Here is a 22757-nt window from a genome sequence, read left to right on the forward strand (position 1 = left end):
GCCAAGATATGAGCTCACCTTTAAAATTTTTAACTACCTTCATTTCCTTGTTTTCTATAAGTTTTTACTATTTTCAAATGCAATGATCAACAAAAGAATTTTAGTAAACCATAGTCACAAAACTGCAACGAACTCATTCCTCATGCCAAACCCATTCTATGTAACCCAAAATATTTTATGGTTAGAGACTATACAAAGAATCCATTATATTCCAAGATATATAACAATTATGTCTACCCACATTTGTTAAACATTAAACTGATCCCTTAGGCGACCTTCACAGATCACTAATGATCCATGTAGTCAATGACTGAATAGCCTGTATGACGGATTTCTTTCATAAATTTATCCATAGCCTGGAGAAACTCTTCAAAACAGTCACTCAAGTCTTGAATAACTTGGGTTATTCAAAACCATGTCTCTTATTCTGAGCAACACATGAAACAATACCTCTGTAAGTTCAAGAAGATCATCTGTTCTTTTATCTCTCTCTTTGCCTGAGCAATTTTTTTCTTTTGTCTCAAGTGTTGACATTTTCCTCCTGAATAAGCCATTGCTCCCACTGCCCAGGCGGAGTCGGGCTGACACTTCTTCAGACAGGTCAGGTTCCAGCTGGTGTCCCCTCCTCTGATTAAAAAAGTTTCTATATTCTATTGACTTGTTTAATACTTGTATATGTAAGCATACATAACACATGAAATATAAAACAGTGACATTATCTTGAAGGAATAGAGAATTAACAAATCATCATATGAGTAGCTTTAGCATATCTGTTCCTGCAAGAGGGACCAAACAATGTTCAAGATATAAGGCTCACAGGACACCTCCATTACAAAACCATGAAACAGAACACCACTCATCATTTTCCCTGAAGGTAAACAAGAAAAGTATTTTTCAGTTCTCTTATCCAAATTAAAAATAATTTAGTTAAAAAATATATTTGAAAGTATTAAACAGCAAAACATACAACCCATAATCCCATCACATAGAATAAACCACTGCAATCCATATATTAAGTAAACTTCTTCTAAAAATTATAAATTATAAAAATAATGTGCAAAACATTAATGTATCACTTAAGTTTTACAAAATCAAACCAATGTAACCACCATTCAGGTCAACAAGTAGCATCCTGCCAGCATCCCAGAAACTCTGGTAAGACCCTTCCTTATCATGACCCTATGAAACCCTTAATACTGAATTTAATCGGTATTCAAACTATTTTTAAAATTTGGAAATTTATTTTGAAATAAAGTTTTGGACTAGAACCACATTCTCAACACACCTAGCCAGTACTCTTCACTCTAGCTAACTGCCAGGCATACCAGTCCTGGGAAACCAGTAGCTGCTGGCCCTTCCCCTGGTCGCAGACAGCAAAGCCTTCAAGTTCAGCAGGGGTAGAAGCAGGATGTGGTCTTCAAATTATTACCACCACAACCACCACTACCCCATCCATCTTCTCTCAGGCTTTCTGCATAGTTTTTGTCCCATGGGTCGTAAATGATAATTACACACAAAGGGCTTCACTCTGAATCACCAGAAATGGGGAAATCAGAGAAGGTAATGTTCTAAGATTTATGACTTAAGACCATGGCTTAAAACTATAACTTAGGCCCTAACCGGTTTGGCTCAGTGGATAGAGCGTCTGCGGCCTGCGGACTCAAGGGTCCCGGGTTCGATTCCAGTCAAGGGCATGTACATTGGTTTCGGGTACATCCCCAGTAGGGAGTGTGCAGGAGGCAGCTGATGGATGTTTCTAACTCTCTATCCCTCTCCCTTCCTCTCTGTAAAAAATCAATAAAATATATATATCTTTTTAAAAAATCAACACAAAAAAAAAACCAAAAAAAAAAAAAATACAACTATAACTTAGGCCCTACTGGTGTGGTTCAGTGGTTGAGCATTGACCCATGAACTTACTAGGTCATGGTTCGATTCCCAGTCAGGGCATATGCCTGGGTTGCGGGCTTGATCCCCAGTAGGGGGCATGTAAGAGGCAGCCAATCAGTGATTCTCTCTCATCATTGATGTTTCTGTCTCTCTCTTCCTCTCCCTTCCACTCTGAAATAAAATATATATATATATTTTAAAAGAGTATGACTTAGTCGTAAGACTAATTCTTGTAGTCCCCTAGACTTTGGTATTTGTATATATCTAAGATGTGAAATAATCTAAAACTTCAAGTTTGCATTTAATTTAGGAATGTTTTTTTTTGGATATGGAATGTTTGCCATTATTATAAAAATATTGGTATTGCTATGGAGATAACTGGAACACATTATTCTGATAACTTATATAGAAAAAATCTAATTAAGTATGAGATTGATACTATTTTCAAGTAAATCTAAAATCTTGACTCTGAAAATAAAGTCCTGAGTACATATCTCTCCAAGAGATGTATGGTTTTTAAAAATTCTCTAAAAGAAGCCAGGCAACACCCATAGGGCTGAGATGGAGGCAAATTAGTCTCTCTTACAAACAAGGTGGCTATCACACAGCAATAAAATTCCAGCAACTCAGAAGGAAGCTATCTTCCTTGAAGTTGTGTATCTTCAATGTCTGTTGATTTCTCAAAGAAAACAACAGAGTTAGCAATCAAATTAACATATATCATCTTTCTTTTTTTCATGGGCACCAAAATATTAATAGTAAGTTAGGTGAAAGAGAAAAAATAAATAAATTTTAACTAGGGTTTCTACTTACACCTTCATTTTCAAGTCTAATTCCAACTGTCTTCTCTATATCTGAAATTCTCCCCTTTGAACACCTGAGGGGGAAAATATAGAGATTACAGATTGGATTATTTTAACCTGGTACATGTAAGACTAGTTTTAGAAATAAAACAGAATCATTTACAAACAAAAATTGCCTTGAACTATCATCCAAATCCTAACGCACGTAGAACTGCCTTCACTGGTCACATACTAGAGATGCCCACCATACCACACTCTTTTCTAAGTGGCATCTGCACCTCCCAACCCCTAATGCCTAGGAGACAAAGGCCCACTCCCAAGTTAGGGTGGGCATCTGACACAAAAGCTATGTATATACCCATATATGCTGACCAGCTAAGCAGAGGTGAGGAGAGTTCACAATTCTTCAGACATGGTTACTCATAAATATAACTTATAAGTAAGAAAATAATGTCAAAAGAAAACTTAGAATGAGCTGAACCAGGTACCTCTTTTCACTCCTCATTGGACATAGAGGTCCCCTTGTTTCAGCAGCTCTATCTGTGAGGATGGTAAAGAAAAATAAAGTGTCTTCTTTATTAATCAATATATAGCTAGAATTTCAACTTACATAGTCTCCAAAGTATTAAGACACTGACTTACATTGAAATGTTAGAATAAATTCCAAAGACACTAGCCTCCTTACAAATCAAGTTGCTTAAAAATGCATAAATCGCTTTCTTCTTTAAATGTAATCTTTAGTGTAAATTGATGTCTGCTCATTTGGAAAGCTATCATTTAGTGTCAAGAAAATTAATATAAGAAAAATAAAGAAATTAATTTTAGGCTCACAAAATATATACTACTATATATAAAAGCTAGGAATTATAATAAAGAGGTATTTTATAAATCTGTTTCATCTTGAAATAACCTCTTTACTAAATTATAGTACTGGGTAAACCAGTCAACACCCTGGGTCTAATAAAGTTTTAAGGTCACACCATCTTTCATAAGTACGCCATTTGTCAATTTTATATGCACATGGACTAAGTTCAGTATATTAAGATAGAGCTAAATCTGGGAACTCACATTGTTTTGGAACAAACTGAGTTGTTCTGACTCCATGACTTTGCTCTTCCCCCCAGCCTTTGGTCTTTAATGTATCCATGTGACATCTTTGAGAACTTAGAAACACAAAAAGCAAAGACGTTCAGATACAAAAGGAAAATCTACCATAAATACTCATTATCTCTGTCTGACAAGCTTCTCTAAACAGGAGTTATTGATTACCCTGAATCATCAAATTACAAGAGAGAGCATGCAACACAGCACCATCTGGGACTAGGATAAAAGGAGTCTAATCCTGATTCTAATATTTCTGTCAAGTTACTAACCTCCAGTTGTTCTATTTGTAAAATTGCATGTTCTCAAGCCCCAGCATCACCCTAACTGAAAAATCTCATGTGATAAAACTCAGGTCAAAAGATGGAAAATTTTACATAATACACTAAAATGGATCCAGAACAACACATTAAAGGCAGGAATGTGAAAAGCAAAATAGGTTGAGGATTTTGCCGACGTGACAAAACCAATAGTTCACGAAGCATACTGCTGTTTTCAACAATGGCTAGACAAAATGGAGAAAATATTAACATTCTGACTTACTACACTAAGAGAATTAAAATTTTAAAAATTCACAACCAAAATTAAAATTCCCAGATATTTCTTTGTTATTTCTGCACTCAACCAGCTAATCTTGTGACAGTTTCACCTTCAACTTGCTGTTACATAATTTCTGGGACAGCCCTCTGTGTATTTGCACTTGTTAAAATTATCAAATGTACCTAAATTCTAAGCTCACATATTTTTTGTCCCCTTTTTATAAGGCCAGATATCAACTCCTCCTGCCATTCTCATCTATTTGCTCAAATCATTAGAGTATTAACAAAGAGTCTTATAAGAAAAACTTCTTATGACCTGTGTGACTTTAATCTTCTATCTAAAGTGGAGGGTTTCCAATTGTGCTAAGATGCATCCACTAAGATGCCTCAGGAACTGTGTACATAGGGAGGTAGGGAGGTAGGTGAAAAAAAGGGCGGGGGGAAGAAAGAAGTGAGGGACATGCAGGAAAGGAGGAGGGGGAAAGAGGCAGAAGAGAGACAGAGACAGAGATTGTGGGGAATGTGTATATTGGGAGTTGAAAAAACTCTCTGCTTCCTGATTTCAACCAGTGATTCCACTTTTCTATATCAGAGTTTTAAGTCAGAGTACACTTGAACAAGGATTCTAAAGCTAACAGAAAACTATATTTTATAAAAGCACTATTCTATATAACCATTACTAGATGACAAATTACAGGCTAGTTCTCTCCATGTTAATCTCTTTTTTTCCCCATAAAACCCTTCCTACCAATTCCCTCTAGAAAAATAAGGAAAAAAGATGTCTGGCAAAGCACTGATCTTGTTAGCTCATCTTTACCTATGATGAGTTGAAGTTACAGGAGGAACAGAGTTTCCATGAACACCTTCTTTAAGTCGCTCCAATAACCTTCGGTACTTCTCTCTTTCTTCTTTTTGAACACCCTAAATAGAAGAAAGCATGTTGGATAACTTCTAGCACATTAAACATATAAGTAAATCTTAAGCAAAGACTTAACAGGTCATAGATGTGTTTTATTGGTCAGCACAGGGCTCTTTAAATTTATTTTTTTAATGGGGGGGGGGAGGGGAGAGAAAGAGAGAGAGAGAGAGAGAGAAAGAGAAACACCAATTTGTCCTCCACTTATTTATGCATTCATTCATTGGTTGGTTGATTCTTATATGTGCCCTGACTGGGGATCAAACCCAAGACCTTGGCATTTCAGGAAGATGCTCCAACCAAGATACTCAGCCAGGGCCAAAATTTCTTTAAATTAATTGCCAACTTTATAAATTGAAAAGAGATATCCAAAAATTTATCTTCTTTTGAAAAACCAAATCAACAATCTGGAGCTACATAGGGCTATTCCCTTTAGATGGCCCATTCACTCTAGCCCACTTCACTCATTTACATCATCTCCTAGACCTGGATGGCTTCTGAGATTTTGACAGCAGAACTAGGTTGACCACAAATTCAGCAGAATAAACCACTTGCATATTCAGAACATTCAGCTTCCAAATGGGACTGGTCTCACCATAGTCACCAATGACGACGTATGGCCAGATCCAACAGATACTTTTTCAGCCTTATATTAACCCCTCTCTTTAGCATCTCACCCTGATGACCTCGCCTTGCCCTCCTGGACAATACACTCTCCTGATTTCTTCATATCTTCTCAGTCTCCATTGCAGGTTATTTCTTCTTCTGCCTGTCCAAAATGCCAAAGGTCCTGCCCAGTATCTCTTCTCAGACTACATTTTCTCCCTGAACAATGTCTCAGCTCCCTTAATTTATATAACACCAATATTCAGAATATTCTGCCTTCTTCTCAAAACTCTGAGCCAGATCACTTTGCATGTTCCACAGGCACTTTAAACAATGTCTAAAACTGAAGTCATTAAATTCCCCCTAACCACCCAGGGTATCTTGGTCAGTGGCACGTATTTATCAAGACTGAAATCTGGGACTCAGGCTCTTCCTGCTAACTTTGTATCACTCCTAACCAATGAATATGTCCTTGCTAATATTATCTTCTAATATTTCTAGAATATATCCCATGTATACCCTATACGTGCTCAGTTTCGTTTCTGATTTCTCATCTAACAGGTATTGTAGGCTACTTTATAATACCTCTCCTTAAAACCCCCTCCAGGGCTGCAGTCCATTTCCTCTCTCTGCCTACTTCTGTTTGTTCAATACAACTATTTATGAATAAGGTCCCAGAGGTCAGGGACCATGTTTTATTCAGTTCTAATTACTGACATTGGGCACCCAAACAAGTATTTCTAAGATGAGCGAAACTAAGTGGCTCAGAAAACCATGTAGCAATAGGTGATGGTCCTAGGGAATGCCAGATACAGAAATAATTCTAAATGCTCCTGGAATAAGTGAAGACTTGAAAAGGGAAGTGAAGAGAATCTTGTTGATGAAGATATCATGCTAAGTGCCCTGAAAAGGGAAGGAAAGAGTAGACATATACACCACTTAACTTCTCTTACTTAGTCACAGTTATTACATACAGCTTCTAAAAGAAACAAGTTAGAACAATCCAGGCACCCAAAAAGAACCCATTCTTTTCCTAACATGACTCCTTTTTCTTTCTTATAGTGAAAATAATCTGGAAATTGACTAAATTACATACATATAGAATATCTCTAGAAGTATCAGAATCAAACAGGGTGGAAGGGCCAGGTACGGAAGTGAGACTGGGACATTTATAGTCACTGTACACCCTTTTATACCTTTTGAATTTTATGCTATAGTACATATATTACTTATCCCCCCCACCCCAAATTCATAAAATAGTTTTCAAAAGAGATCAGACTGGTAGGGCTTACCTCCTCCACAGTACAATGGGGACGCCTCAGACCCTTGCCACCCTCTTCAATAATCATCTCTGTTACAACCTGTTCCTGAGGTTTCCACATTAAGGAACTCTCTGGATTGCCTTTGCTATGGCGGCGGCCACCTGGTCTTCTATTATAGCCGTCTGAGTTCAAAGTAAACCTGAGAGACAGAAAAAAAAAGAAACATGTGTCACCAAACTGCTTAAATTGCTAGATTCTAAGCTTCAGACCATTCTGTGATTAGGCTTCCCAGATTAAGCTTGCTCCTGGCAAATCAGACAACTAGCATTCACAAAAGTTAGATCTATCTCTAGAGTAGAGGTAGAATTCTACTATGGAACATCTATTTCCAGTCACCAGGGCTGCCACATGAGAGCCTCTGCCTTCTTCCTCAAGCCCCACTTTCCAACCCCAACTCTGGAATTAGCTCCCCTACTACACATACCCTCCCCTTGTGCTGCACTTTTCCTTTACTCACTTGGCATCGCTGGAATTAATTATTGTGTGATTGTTTAATGTCTATATCCCACACCAAACTTTAAATTCCATGAAGACAGAGATTACATCATTTCATCACTGGAGCTTAGAACAGGATCTAAGCCGAAAGGCACTCAATATTTGCTGGATGCTAAATTAATGATTGTAAATTAATAACTGCTAAAGAAATGAAAGCCATGAAGCCCCTAGTCATTGTTGCTGGTGGAAAAGCCTGCCTCTCCTACCATCACCAATAATCGGACAAACTGACATCATATCTTCCTGATGTAATGTTTTAAAAACACTACATGTATGAGACTTTTACCAAAAAAAAAGCTGCATAATCTAAAACAAATCATGAATAAGTGTCCGACAAAATTAAAGGACATTCTACAAAAGAAATGTTCTGTTGGGTAGGGTGAAAGTAGGATTACTGTTGTGAGGACGCAAAACAGAGTTTATTATTATTTATTAATTACTGTATTATTTTCCATCCAAAATAATAGATGCCCCACCCTGTACTCTTTAAAAATATCCATGCTATTAAAGGAAGTCTGAGGAGTTGTTCCAGATTAAAGGAGATCAACAAGACTGAAAATTAAACCTAATGCATGATCCTGCACTGAATGTGGACCAGAAAAAATACTCTATTATGGATAAATTTAAATAAGACAAATAGTATTATATTAAATTTTCTAATTTTTGTAATCTATGATTACATAAGTAAATGTCCTCATTCTTATGAAATAAAGTACTGAAGTACTATGATTAGAAGGACATGAGTCTAAGACTCTCAAATGGTTCAGAAAAAATATTATGTATATATGACAGAAAATGATAAAGAAATTGGCAAAATGATAACTGGTGAATCTGTGTCAAATGAAGACAAAATACACAAAAACGGTCATAACTGGATAAAGAAATACACAAGCCTACAATTACAGCAGGAAACATCAATACTCCTTGTTCATCAATCAATAAAAAAGTAGACAGAAACCAGTAAGGCCTGTAAAACATCAACAACTTGAGCTGACATTTATAGAACACTCCACCCAACAATAGCAAAATACACATTCTTTTCAAGTGCACATTGGACATCACCCCTATAGACCATATTCTAGGCTATAAAACAAATGCTAAAATTTAAAAGAATTGAAATCATACTAAGTATATTCTCTGATCACAATGGAATTAAACTAAATAACTGAAAGATATCTGGAAAGTCCCAAATATTTGGATATTAAACAACAGAATTCTACACTTCAAAATAATCACTGGTTAAAGAGAAAGTACAACAGAAATTAGAAAATATTTTTAAATTGAATAAAAATTAAAACAAATTTTTCAAAATGTGTGGGATGCAGCTGAAGCAATGCTTATAGAGATAATTATAGCATTAAATGCTTAGAAAATAAGTTCACTTCTAAATATTCAAGTATGTATCTCCCTGGAATTCTACACTTCAAAATAATCACTGGTTAAAGAGAAAGTACAACAGAAATTAGAAAATATTTTTAAATTGAATAAAAATTAAAACAAATTTTTCAAAATGTGTGGGATGCAGCTGAAGCAATGCTTATAGAGATAATTATAGCATTAAATGCTTAGAAAATAAGTTCACTTCTAAATATTCAAGTATGTATCTCCCAAGAACAAGGACATCTTTTACATAACCATAATACAGTCATCAAAACCCAGGAACTTCAGCAATGACACAATATGTAACATGTAGCCACATTTAAATTTCTCCAAAGACATTAAAAGTATCCTTCACGACAATATTTTTACTATCTTGAATCCAATGCAGAAGCTCACATAGCATTTAGTTGTCATGTATCTTTAGTCTCCTTTAAACTGAAAGTTTTTTAGCCTCTCTTCATCTTTATAATGAAGAGTACAGGCCTCAACCAGGTTTCTCATTCTTAGACTCAGATTGACTTTTGCAGGAATATGAATTAACCAATGTCTTCAGCACAATATATCTAGAGGCCACAATGTCTCTTTGTCTCACTGTGAATGGCTTTAACTTTGTTTCTTAAGACGGAGTCATCAAGCAGTTTTCTTTACCCTAAAGTTATTATTTTTCCGTTGTAATTAATAAGTAATTTGTGGGGAGAAATTTTGAGTATATATAAGTATCCCATACCTCATCAAACTTTTACTTACTAGGTTCAGCTCAATTGATTCCTATATGTATCAATTACTATAATAGTTACAAAATGGTCATTTTCTAATTCAATCATTCCCTGTACACTTGTTGGCATCCTACTATAAAGATCTTTCTCTCCCACAATATATATTTAATTACAACACCTATATCCTGTCTTTATTCATTTTGATGTTTAAATTGTTCCCAATTTGGCCAGTGAAAGCTCCTTTAAGTTTCCTCCTGTGTCACGTTGACATGTCCCCAGTTTCTGAACACTCCTTTTATTTCTGGCACAAGACATTACAAATTCATTTTGTACTTTCTTTCCTAGCTCTATAATCAACCATTCATCCAACTCCAGAAAACCCAGTTTTTAGTTAGTGTCTCATTCTTAAACTAAAGGCCTGGTGCACGAATTCATGCACCAATGGGGTCCCTTGGCTTGGCCTGTGGGATTGGGCCAAAACCGGCTCTCCAACATCCCCCGAGGGGTCCCAGATTGTGAGAGGGCACAGGCCAGGCTGAGGGACCCCACCGGTGCACTATCAGGGCCGAGGAGGGACCACAGGAGGGCTCCAGGGTGTGTCCGGTCCGTCTTGCTCAGTCCTGATCGGCCGGACCCCAGCAGCGAGCTAACCTACCAGTCAGAGCGTCTTCTGCCCCGCGGTCAGTGCACATCATAGTGACTGGTTGACCGATCGACTCTCTGCCCCCTGATGGTCAGTGCATGTCATAGCAAGCAGTTGAGCGGCCTTAGCATATCATTAGCTATATTATGCTGTGATTGGTTGAATAGACGACCGGACACTTAACATATTAGGCTTTTATTATATAGGATATGAGTGGATAGCCAAGGATTAAGAGTCTTTGAATAGACTCTAATATGAAACATAAGATCAAAAATAAACCAAAGGGGGCAAGGAATTTAGAGGGAGCAGAAAAGCAGGGAGAAGAAATTTTAAAATAATTAAGAACTTTAGAGAAATAAGATATTACATCCTTACAATAAGAACAAGAGGCTTGGAGAAAGAAAAACCATGGGGAGTAGGGAAAGGGAGGATGGTTACACCTTAAAAACTATGAAGTGCCCTAACCGGTTTGGCTCAGTGGATAGATCTTCGGCTTAAGGACTGAAGGAGCCCAGGTTCGATTCTGGTCAAGGGCATATACCTTGGTTGCAGGCATATCCCCAGTAGCGGGTGTGCAGGAGGCAGCTGGTCGATGTTTCTCTCTCATTGATGTTTCTAACTCTCTATCCCTCTCCCTTCCTCTCTGTAAAAAAATCAAAGAATATGTAAAAACAAACAAACACACAAAAAACTATGAAGCCCCTTCACAAAGAAATCAGTAAAATATTTCTTTTTAAAGGGCAAGGATAACAAAAGAGAATTTATAGGAAAATTAGATCAATGCAAAAGGTCAAATATATTTTTTAAAAAAATGTTTAATATCCAAGTAGTAGAAATTCTAGAAAGTAGGAACACAAAAAGAAGAAAATTCCCGTAATGAAAAAACAGTTCAGTGTATGAAAATTCATCAGGCTAGACACATTATTTTTGCACTTTTCTGCATGCATATTATACTTTTTAAAAAGTTTATAAGTGAATGGCAATTCTTTTTCAAAAGGTTTTCAAAAACAGATGCTATGGGCATATAATATGGCAGAAAAAGTAACACATACCTGAGTTCAAGTTTCTCATTAGCTGCATGATATTCGGTAAGCTCGAGTACTTACTTAACAAGATTACATAATAGAAAAAAGTGTGAATGCCTAGCAAGAGTGAGCACCTAATATGTGCTAAGTTTCCATGTAAAGAAAGGCAGAATTTAACACTTACCCAAAGGAAGGCAGGACTCTGCGAGGCTGATCTCGAGTTACTGTCACTCTGATCTTTGGATAATCACTTATTCCATTAGGAGATTTATTACCTATTTTAAAAATGCATTTGTAATTGTAAATAAGTAAATAAATAAATAAATTAATTAATTAATTAAAAAACATCTGTGAACACTGCATTAGAAAAGAAACTGTATGATCAGTCTACACTGTAGAACCATATATGTTATTTTTTCAAATTCTATGACTATACAGCACAGAGATTAGAACAACCTTTGTAAGGTTAAAGGAAAAGCAATAGTGCTTAGTTTGTCTTTGATCTCAGATAAGCAATAACAATTCATGGACAAGCTTCCTAGTTTTGCTTGCTGGGATCAGTAAGAGGCATGAAGAACTTAATGATTATAAAACTCCCTACAACCTAATCAAATTAAGAGAATTTTTCAAGTTGTTTTTTCCTCCCAAGAAAACAGAAGTATTTTTAAGTGAAAACCTGCCACATGTTACTACATTTCACTGGAAGCTTCTAAGACTTGTGAAGTGGTTACTATACTTCAAAAAATGGTAACCAAATTTTCATCAGCCACATTTTCTTTGGAGCTATTACAGGGGCTTGGAGTGCCTGAGGACTCCAAAATGCAATTGTAGCAGCAAAACCTAAACTGACCTGAATTCATTTACTTGCAAAACCTGACTTGAACCAATGTTCAAATCCAATGGGTTTTTACAATAATATTCAATAAACACAAAATATCTAAAATAGAATAAATTCAGAATCCCCAAACACGTTTCTAAGGGCTTCAGATTAGAGACTGTGGACTTGATTATATTAGAAACCTGCCCCAGGAATACATGTGCTTCTCTGACTAGACTACACAAACCCACAGAAATATACTGCTGATGCCTCGGGCAGGATAAATCTACTAGCCTTTCCATGTCAATTTTAATGGTAAATAATTTTAAACATTTATATAGTCAAACAATATAAATAGATTATGAAATCTAATTTGTATTTACTTATTAAATAAAATGAAAGGCTTCAAAGAAGTATCATCTTTGTCCCCAGGTCCCTTGGAACTAGATTCTCAGACTTGGGGGTACACATTTATTTTCCTTTCATCTGTCACTAGAGGTACTTGACTTAAAAAGTTTGTTTGAGAAGCACTACTCTAAGGTTTTTATCATTTCCTTAGCTTCTTGCACTTTTGACTTCTAAACCCACAACTTCTCTAAAAGCTCTTTTTCCCCTTCCTCTCAAACTTTACATACCTACCTGCCTGGCAGAGATCACACCATTTTCAGGACTCTGGTTTCTCCCTATTGCCCCGCTCCCCCCACCCCCCACCCCATAGCACTGTGCACAGTATATTACAAAATTAACAATTCAATTTTGGGGTCTGGATGATATAGAGGTTCCTAATCCATAAAACTATGAGAACTAGAGACCTAAGGTTGCTCCCCAATCAGATTCACACATAAAAAAAGTCCTTCTAAGGCAGAGTTTTACTATTTTTGTTATTATTGCTATTTGTTTTATTATTAAAGGTTTCATTATTTTGTTATTAAGTATTTTATTATTTTATTATTCTGAATAACGTAGCATAGTGCCTAGCACAGAGGAAGTGCTCAGGAAATGTTTGTGTGTTGTTTTTAGGGAATAAAACTTGATCTAAGTCACATTATGGACACTGATAATCCAAATAGAAAACACAACAGTAAATTCAAAGACAATTGTAAAGGAAAGCTATTTGCCTTTTAGAATGACAGAGAGAATGTCTGTGTTTTCATATCAAAGCAGTGTTCTCCTTTCATAGTCTCAAAACTCAGAAAAAAGAGGCAGGAGAAGGAAGGGGGAAACAAAAATATTTTTGTCCACCTCACCCAGTTTCAGCATGTTGTTCCAGGATCCGGAACCTGTCAGTTCACAAGATGAAGAGTTCGAAAATACCTTAAAATCAAATAAAATAACCTCTGTAGTATATAATTTTAGAATTTAAGTAAGTTTCTAATATGAAAAAATACAAATCACTCTATTGGTGCTAGCTCACAGAAGAGATATCATCAATAAAACCAGATATTTAATTTGTGAAGACTCACAAAATGATGTAAAAAAATTAACAATTCCAAGGTCTCCAAACATACTTATTATGCAGTAATTGAGCTCTTTATAAATATTTCTTAAATATGTAATTTCTTTTATAAAGTGTAATTTCTTAAACTTTTAAGTTTTTGGCCTATATATCAAGGCTAATAAAGACATGCATATTTCTGGATAGAAGTCATTCTACACATTAATAACCAAAATGAGAATATTTCCAAAATTTAGTTTCAATGATTAAGTACCAAAATCAGTAGTGCCAAAGGAGTCCTATCCCCACTGACCTCTCCTGAAGGAGCCGCATTCCGTGTTCCGTTACAAGCAGAAGCTACAGAAGCTACCATGGGCTTTGTGGTCAGCTGGAATGGGAATCCAAACAAGCTGGCAGCATTGTAGAGACTGTTTTTCACTTGGTGAATAAAGCAATCTAGAAAATGTAATACAGATTACATATACATATAAACCTAGAGTAATAAACTTCTGGCAAAAAAAAATAAGATTGCAGCCCAGCGGTGTGGCTCAGAGGTTGAGTGTCGCACCAGGAACCAGGAGGTCACGGTTCAATTCCTGGTCAGGGCACATGCCCAGGCTGTGGGCTGGCCCCCAGTAGGGGACGTGCAGGAGGCAGATCAATGATTCTCTCTCATCATTGATGTTTCTATCTCTCTCCCCTTCTCCCTTTTGCTTCTCTGAAATCAGTAAAAACATCCTATATAATAAAAGGCTAACATGCAAAATGACCAGTCGCTATGACGCGCACTCACCACCAGGGGAAAGATGCTCAATGCTGGAGCTGCCCCTGGTGGTTAGTGCACTCTCACAGGGGGAGCACTGCTCAGCCAGAAGCCAAGCTCACAGCAGGTGAGCACAGCGGTGGTAGTGGGAGACTCTCCTGCCTCCATGGCAGTGCTAAGGATGTCCAACTGCTGGCTCCCAGACTGCAAGAGGTTGCAGGCCAGGCTGAGGGACCCCTTCCCCCCAAGTACACAAATTTCGTGCACCAGGCTTCTAGTATTTTTAAAAAGTAATAAGATTGTATCTAAAAAAGGCCTCTCAATTTTTATTAGAAGTCCTATTTTCAATCATTGAGATAAAAAGTTACCTGTAAAAAGACTTTTCTCCTACTTGAATAACTGAAATTCCAGCACTGTGTTTTTTGTATTTTTAGTAAGATATCTGGGATGCTACAAAAATATTAAACTATCACACAGATTTCACACACAAAAGTCCTGAAAGGACAGCTTTCAAGCAATGATTTTTCCCAAATATATAAAACAAAAAGAGCCCTAGCTGATTTGGCTCAGTGGATTGAGCATCGACCTGCAGACTGAAGGGTCCTGGGTTTGATTCTGGTCAAGGGCACATGCCTGGGTTGTGGGCTCAAACCCCAGTGTGGGGCGTGCAGGAGGCAGCTGATCAATGATTCTCTCTCATCTTTGGTGTTTCTATCTCTCTCTCCCTTCCTCTCTGAAATCAATAAAATATATCCTATATAATAAAAGGGTAATATGCAAATTGACCCTAACAGCAGAACGACTGGGAATGACTAGTCACTATGACACACACTGACCACCAGGGGGCAGGCGCTCAATGCAGCGCTAAGGATGTCCGACTGCACCTTAGGCCTGCTCCCCACTGGCAAGTGGACATCCCCCAAGGGCTCCCGGGCTGCCAGAGGGATGTCTGACTGCCAGTTTAGGCCTGATCCCCCGGGGAGCAGGCCTAAGCCAGCAGGTGGACATGCCCCGAGGGGTCCCAGACTGCGAAAGGGCACAGGCCGGGCTGAGGGCCCCCCCCCCTGCCCCCCCCGCCGCTGAGTGCACAAATTTTTGTGCACCGGGCCTCTAGTATATATATAAAAGAAAAGAAATCTATACCAAAGGGTCAGGGGCATAACTTAACAACCTGGAGTTTATAGTCACTAGGTATGGCAGAATCCTACAGGAAACACATCATTTACTCATAGGTTTGTCCTTATTTCCTGGGCAGGTAACATTATAGTTGAGCTAAACAGCTACTTACTAAGTGCCTACAGTATCTTGACTACGCCAAGGTAGAAATTACTGAAATATAAGATATGCAATTCTTAAACATCTATGATAAAACAAAGCTATCCCTCTACTGGCGAAAATGTGTCAGACTCATCCTCCCTGCCACCAAACAAAGATTACAAAATAAGCAAGTAAATAAACAAGGGGGAGGGGTAAATTTGTGTTTTCTTAACTTCCTCCTTTTATCACTACCCTTTTCTTACTTCCTACACTGGTGACTTATTTTCTACAATTTACTTTCTATTTCCTAATTAAGGGCATTCTAAAGCACTGGTTTGAAAGAAAGAGTTCATCACCTTAGCCACATTCTGCTTTAGAGAAAAACAGCCTGAAATTGAAATGGTGGCTTTTAAGCAACAAGCACTCCAGAACAGATAAGATATATAATACTTTCCAGAAAGATAGTGAAATAACTTAAACAGCAGGGAGGATGTGATAACTGGGTAAAGCAGAATCCAATCTGAAGTCATTTGAAACTAGAGAATAGTTCAAAGAACCAGTTTGCAAATGACCTGTTTCATAGTTAAAAGAAACAAAGTTTACAAATATCCTGTTTCTCATTTTTAGGAATTAGAAAGAATTCCAGGTTATCCCTCTAATAATGTGAGCTTTATATGGGAGAAAACAGCTTTAGGGATTGGTGATTAACCTACAGACAGTCATCCAAGCTCAGAGGACAAGAGGTACTCTTACCCAGCCATGTTGCTCAGTGGTTGATCAGTGACCCATGAACCAAGAGGTCACCAGTTCGATTCCCAGTCAGGACATATACCCAGGTTGCAGGCTCGATCCCCCAGTAGGGATGTTTCTATTTCTCTATCCCTCCCCCTTCCTCTCTCTAAAAAATCAATAAAAACGTATTTTTTAAAAAGGGGTACTCTTAACAACTTAATTAAATAATGGACACAAAAAAGTAACATAATATTTATTTTCCTACAAATTTTGTCAAAATCTGAGTATGCCTAAGATTATATCAAACGTTCACATAGACTTAAAAAAAAAAAAAGGCCTGCCTCATCTATAAAATGGGATAAGACCACTTTATTTTCCTGAGATTAACCTAAAATCTCTTAAAATCCTTTTCTTCTATAAGTCATGAGTCTGAATTCTAAGGTCCTCCTTTTCTTTAAGCCTTCCTTTTTTTTTTTTTCTCTGAAAAGCAACCAATACAGCTGTACTGCCAATATAGTAGCCACTAGCTACATGTAAGTTACCCAAGTTTCAATTTAATTAAAATTATAAATTCAGTTCCTCGGTTGCACTAACCCCATTTCAAGTGCTCAATAGCCATCGTGGCAGATAGTTCTATTAACATTACTATAAACCTTTACAAACTCTGCCAGTATTACCTCTGCTACTCACTGCTTCCCCCTTGCCTTAGGTTTCCTTCTATAGTTCCCATTCAGAAAATCATAACACATATTTCATGGAAATCGTGGAGGAAGAGATCCTTAACATAGAAGTCCATAAAATGGATGACTGCCAGAATTATTTCTGGAAACGTCTATAATTTCACTATGTATGTTATTTGTTTACCACATACAGTTATTTATATTTTTCTTTAAACTTGACTCTCTTTTGGTAAACAAATGTATTTGAAAGGTAATTTTTAAAAATATTTTTACTTATTGATTGATTTTAGAGAGAAAGAGAGGGAGAGAGGGAGAAACATCAATTTTGTTGTCCCACTCATTATACATTCATTGGTAGCTTCTTGTATGTGCCCTGACCAGGAATTGAACCTGCAAGCTTGGTGTATGCGGATGACGTTCTAACCAACTGAGCTACCTGGCCAGGACTGAAAGGTAATTTTTTATTTTCAATTTCGGTTTACATTCAATATTATTCTGTATTCATTTCAGGTGTACAGCATAGTGGTTATAAAATCATGTACTTTATAGAGCAGCTCTCCAATATTTCAAGTACCCACTTGGTCCCATACATAGTTATTATGATATATATTCCCTATGCTGAAATTTACATCTCTGTAACTATTCTGTAACTACCTATTTATACTTCTTTTAATATATTTTTATTGATTTCAGAGAAGAAGGGAGAGGGAGAGAGAAACATCAATGATGAGAGAGTCATTGATCAGCTGCCTCCTGCATGCCCCACACTGGGGATCAAGCCCTCAACTCAGGCATGTGCCCTGACGGGGAATCAAACCTTGACCTCCTGGTTCATAGGCCAGTGCTCAACCATTGAGCCTGGTTGGCCGATTTATATTTCTTAATTTATACTTCGTAATTCGTTCGCCTTTTTCACCCAGTCCCCCAACCTTCCTCCCCTGTCAAACATCAGTCTGTTTTCTGTACCTATGAATCTGTTTCTACTGTTTATTTTGTTCATATAAGTGAAATGATATTGGTATTTGTCTTTTTCCATCTGACTTACTTCACTTAGCATAATACCCTCCAGGTCCATCCATGCTGTCACAAATGGTAAATTTTCATTCTTTTTTATGGCTGAGTAGTATTCCACTGTGTATTATATACCACAGCTTTTTGTTGTTGTTTTTAAAAAATGTTTTTATTGATTTTTTTTAGAGAGAGAGGAATAGAGGGAAACATTGATGTGAGAGTGAAACATCAATCAGTTACCTCCCGCATGCACCCCAACTGGGGATTGAACCTGCAACCTGGGTATGTGGCCTGTCTAGGAATCAAACTAACAACGTTTCGGTGCATGGGGTGATGCTCAATCAACTGAGCCACAACAGCCGGGGCTCACAGCTTTTTTTTTCCACTGTCAATTGATGGACATATTGGGTTGCTTCCATATCTTGGCTATGGTTAAACAATGCTGCAATGAACATGGAGGTGCATATATTCCTTTGAATTAATGTTTTGGGTTTCTTTGGATGTTGAAAGGTAATTTTATATTACTTGTGTGAATGTAAAGCAACATTATTTGCCTTTTAAAGAAATGAAAACACAACAATATTAAGTTCTAGCTGGGCCTATTAAATAAGGAGAGATTAGCATGTACTATTGACCCTTGAATAACACAGGTTTGAACTGTGCAGGTCCATGTATGCACAGATTTTTTTCAATACTGTAAATGTACTTTCACTTCCTTATGATTTTCTTATTTTTCCTAGCTTACTTTATTGTGAGAATGCAGTGTGTGTGTGTGTGTGTGTGTGTGTGTGTACATTTTTCCTAGCTTACTTTATTGTGAGAATGCAGTATGTGTGTGTGTGTCTGTGTGTGTCTCTGTGTGTGTGTAATCAACTATTTATTGGTAAGGCTTCCAGTCAAAAGAAGACTATTAGTTAAATTCTAGGGGAGTCAAAAGTTATACATACATTTTCGACTTTATGAGGGAATTGATTACCCTAACCCCCATATTGTTTTAAAGGTCAACTGTTTTAGACAAGTATTGAAGACATACTAAGCATTCACTCAAGATTTTCTGCTTAAAATAACCAGAAATTTAAAATAACTGAAAAGGATACAACTTTTTAAGTACATAACATAATTCAAATATTACTTAATATTATGAACACTGTACCTCCTAAAATCATTTCTTGACTGATATCTATCCTGTGCTTTGGGAAATACCATTCTAATGAATTTGGATATTCCTAGCATTCGAAGGCCTCCATAAATTGACCTATCTCTCTCTTGCCAACTTTTTCCCCTAAGTTTTACCCACTAGTTCTTAAACCGCACAACTTTCCAATACAATTCCCTCTACCTAGAAAGCTTTTCCTTACTATTGCTCCCTGCTGATATCCTATCCATCCTTCAGGACCCATCTCACATACTAGCTCCTTCCCCAACTATCCACTGAGACTCTTAACCAGCTAATAATTGGACAGTATTTTGTTACTACCTTTCTTATTTCATTTATCATGTTCTCATTGACACTGTTATTATTTATGTGCTTGGCTTATATCCCCTACTATATAATCATATACCCTTACAACTATAAGGTTTTTAAAAATAGAGATCCTGTCTTACTCATTTTTGTATTTCCTGCAGAACTTCAAACACTACTTAGCAGTAAGACATGCTCAGAAAGTACTCAAGAGATTAAAATGAAATCTTAACACATATGTGTCTACTCTTAACCACCACATCTGGAGGTAGATCCACATTCATATGCATTTTTTAGAAATAAGAAAATATTATTATAGTAATCCATTGTACCTTTTCCTTTTACTCTAACTTTATTCTCTTCTATGAAATGATGTCTGGCCCTTTAGATTGTAGGGAAGTAAACAATTTGAGGCAACACATTAGATTGATTCACTCAGCTATCTGAACCAGATGTCTCAGTTTGAAGTAGTTTTTATAATGTTTTTTCCACAAATTTAAAAAGCAACTTTTCTTTTTTTTTAAAAAAAGGCAACTTTTCTTTTTTTTTTTTCTTCTTATTAAACCTTACCCGAGAATATTTTTCTATTGATTTTCAGAGAGAGTGGAAGGGAGGGGAAGAGACAGAGAGCGAAACATCGATTGGTTGCCTCCCGCATATGCCCTGACTAGGGCCAGGGATGGAGCCTGCTCTTGACGGGAATCGAATCCAGGACCCTTCAGTCCACAGGCCAACGCTCTATCTACTGAGCCAAACTGGCTAGGGCAAAGCAACTTTTCCTTATAGAAAGATTTCAAATTTTAAAATGTATATTAAAAAAAACTTTAAAAAAATGTATATTCAATGTATAGGCTTATCTATCTAGAAAGACATTTAGTTCCCCAGTTACCTCCAGGAAAGATAACTGAGTAGAAAAGGAATTCGAAAGAGACTTACTTTTCACTATATATACTTTTTAGCTTTTGAATTCTGTTACATACATATAGTTTTCCTATTAAGACACTAATTTTTAAAATTAATAATCAATACCTAATCTTGGTCTTTTGGCTGGTATTTCATCAGTGTCCACTGTAGAAAACAGAGTGCTGAAACAAAAGAAAAGAAATATATATATACATATGTACTTATATATACACACATAACCATTTCGATAAGTAAACTTAGCGCTTATATAACACACCTCCCTCTATCCACTTTGTCATAAAATGAGATCAAACTGATGTTTTAAAAGAGAATGCTACTCGCCCTGGTAGTTGTGGCTCAGTTGGTTGAGTATCGTCCCATGCACCAAGAGGCCGTGGGTTCAATTCCCGGTCAAGGCACATACCCGGGTTTCGGGCTCAAGCCCCAGTAGGGGTTGTACAGGAGGCAGCCAATCGATGTTCTGTTCTCTCTCCCTGTCCCTTTCTCTCTCTAAAATCAATTATAAAACAAAAAATAAAATAGTACAAAAAAGAGAATGTCACTCCATAGTAGGACTTAATACCATGGTTCCAACTATTTGAAAGAGACCCAAACTCCCTATCATGTAGTATCTGTAATCTGGCTAAAAGTTGAAGCTGGTCAGAAATCACTTAGCTAGTAAATGAACATAGGTTAAGAGCCTAGGACTTCCTTCTTTTCTCCAGAAATGACTTAAAAAACCAGCACCCCCCTCCCCAGTTACTTTCTATCTCAGATAGAAGTAGACAATATAAGAAGCCTTGAAAGACAGTTCTTAGCCAGAAAAGCTGTAATATTTAACTGCATTTTTTTTTCATGGAAACTATATTACAGTGATAATAAAGTATTTGAAAATTCAGAAAAGTTATCGAACCTTTACCTCAACAATGTTAAAGCTTCATGATACACTACTAATCATCTAAAGATGATTGTGACTGATCATATTTACAAAAAATGAACAGAATAAATCCCAGGATAATACAATTTAGTTCATTACTTTAAACATCCCAAGACCTCCTGGCTTCATTTTGACTGAAAAATGGCTTACATTGAGAAGAGTTGTTTTAGATTAAGGATGGGCAGTAAAGAATAGTATTTCCATCTCCAAACCACTGTTCCCCTGACTAGCAGGAATTCACAGCAAAAAGAGAGAGGACAGGGGAGAGCAAATAAATATTCCCTTATTTAATAAATACCAACTGCCTATCATGCACCAACCTCCGCACAAGGCCCTCTGGGTGGAATAAACAAATACTACTCATATATACTAAGCATCATGCTAGGCACTTTACAAAATGTTCTCAAATGAGCCTGATAACAACCCTACAGAAAGGTAGAAAGGAATAATAAGTTGAAACCCTACCGTCTCTGAACACATAATGGAATTTAGCTAACAATCTATTTCATCAATGACCTGCATTCTCAGATTCCTGTATTAATTCTCTTGTTCTCTCACACTCCAAGAAACCAACTTCCAATGATCTTGAGGCTTAATAATAATAATAATAAATAAAAATGAACGCGACATTTGATCATTGGGGGGAAGGGTGTAAAGAACTGTTATGGTATTTTATTCTGTAGAAGATTAAGTCTTAGGCAAAGGGGCGCACACTGTGAAGGTATAAACCAAGGGGTAAAATGCTAAGTAAAAACAGCCTTTACTCTTTCCCCCAAAATTTTAACTTACGAGTACAGACTAGTGATCTTTTTAAAGGAATGAAGTACCTACCTACCTACCCCCCCTCCCCATATACTAATGCTGAAGCTAAGAATCACTCTCCCTACCTCTCTGCCCAAGGGCGCGTGTGTACACACACACACAAACACACACACACACACACACAGACACACACACACACAGTCTGACAACTGTTTCAGAACAAGACAGCTGCTGTTTCGGTGCTGAGAGAACAGCATTTGCAGTCAAAACGGCTCTGGGCAAGCTATCAACCTCACTTCCCTTAACCGCACTTACTGCCCACAGATGACACTTGGGAGTGTGCTTTGTAAACAGAGAGCCCAAACAAATCGTTCGTGTTCCACCTGAGAGCAGCAAAGCATGGTAAAGCCCCATTTGTGGACAGGGAGCGGCGTGGACTCGGACAAGAACAGCCAATGTCCTGACCATCACCTGCCACTCCGAAGACAACCAGCATCTTCCGTCACCAGGAGCGGCATCAGCCCAGGGCGGAGGAAGCAGCTACGTCACCAGGGCACCCGCG

General features: G+C 37.2%; 1 protein-coding gene across 1 annotated transcript in view; it reads right to left on the reverse strand.

Annotated features, from left to right (window-relative positions):
* The window catches only part of SENP2 (SUMO1/sentrin/SMT3 specific peptidase 2), a 33836-nt gene that overhangs the window by 10598 nt on the left and 481 nt on the right, over positions 1-22757 (reverse strand). Inside the window, exons 2-11 of the mRNA XM_005858432.2 lie at positions 20623-20678; positions 14002-14144; positions 13501-13567; positions 11621-11711; positions 7148-7316; positions 5151-5254; positions 3762-3856; positions 3182-3233; positions 2704-2767; positions 383-627 (exon numbers count right to left, since the gene is read on the reverse strand). Coding sequence (XP_005858494.1) covers positions 383-627; positions 2704-2767; positions 3182-3233; positions 3762-3856; positions 5151-5254; positions 7148-7316; positions 11621-11711; positions 13501-13567; positions 14002-14144; positions 20623-20678 — 1086 coding nt within the window. The remainder of the gene's footprint in view (positions 1-382; positions 628-2703; positions 2768-3181; positions 3234-3761; positions 3857-5150; positions 5255-7147; positions 7317-11620; positions 11712-13500; positions 13568-14001; positions 14145-20622; positions 20679-22757) is intronic.

This window comes from Myotis brandtii, unplaced genomic scaffold (assembly GCF_000412655.1).
Source record: "Myotis brandtii unplaced genomic scaffold, ASM41265v1 scaffold118, whole genome shotgun sequence".
Classification (NCBI taxonomy): domain Eukaryota; kingdom Metazoa; phylum Chordata; class Mammalia; order Chiroptera; family Vespertilionidae; genus Myotis; species Myotis brandtii.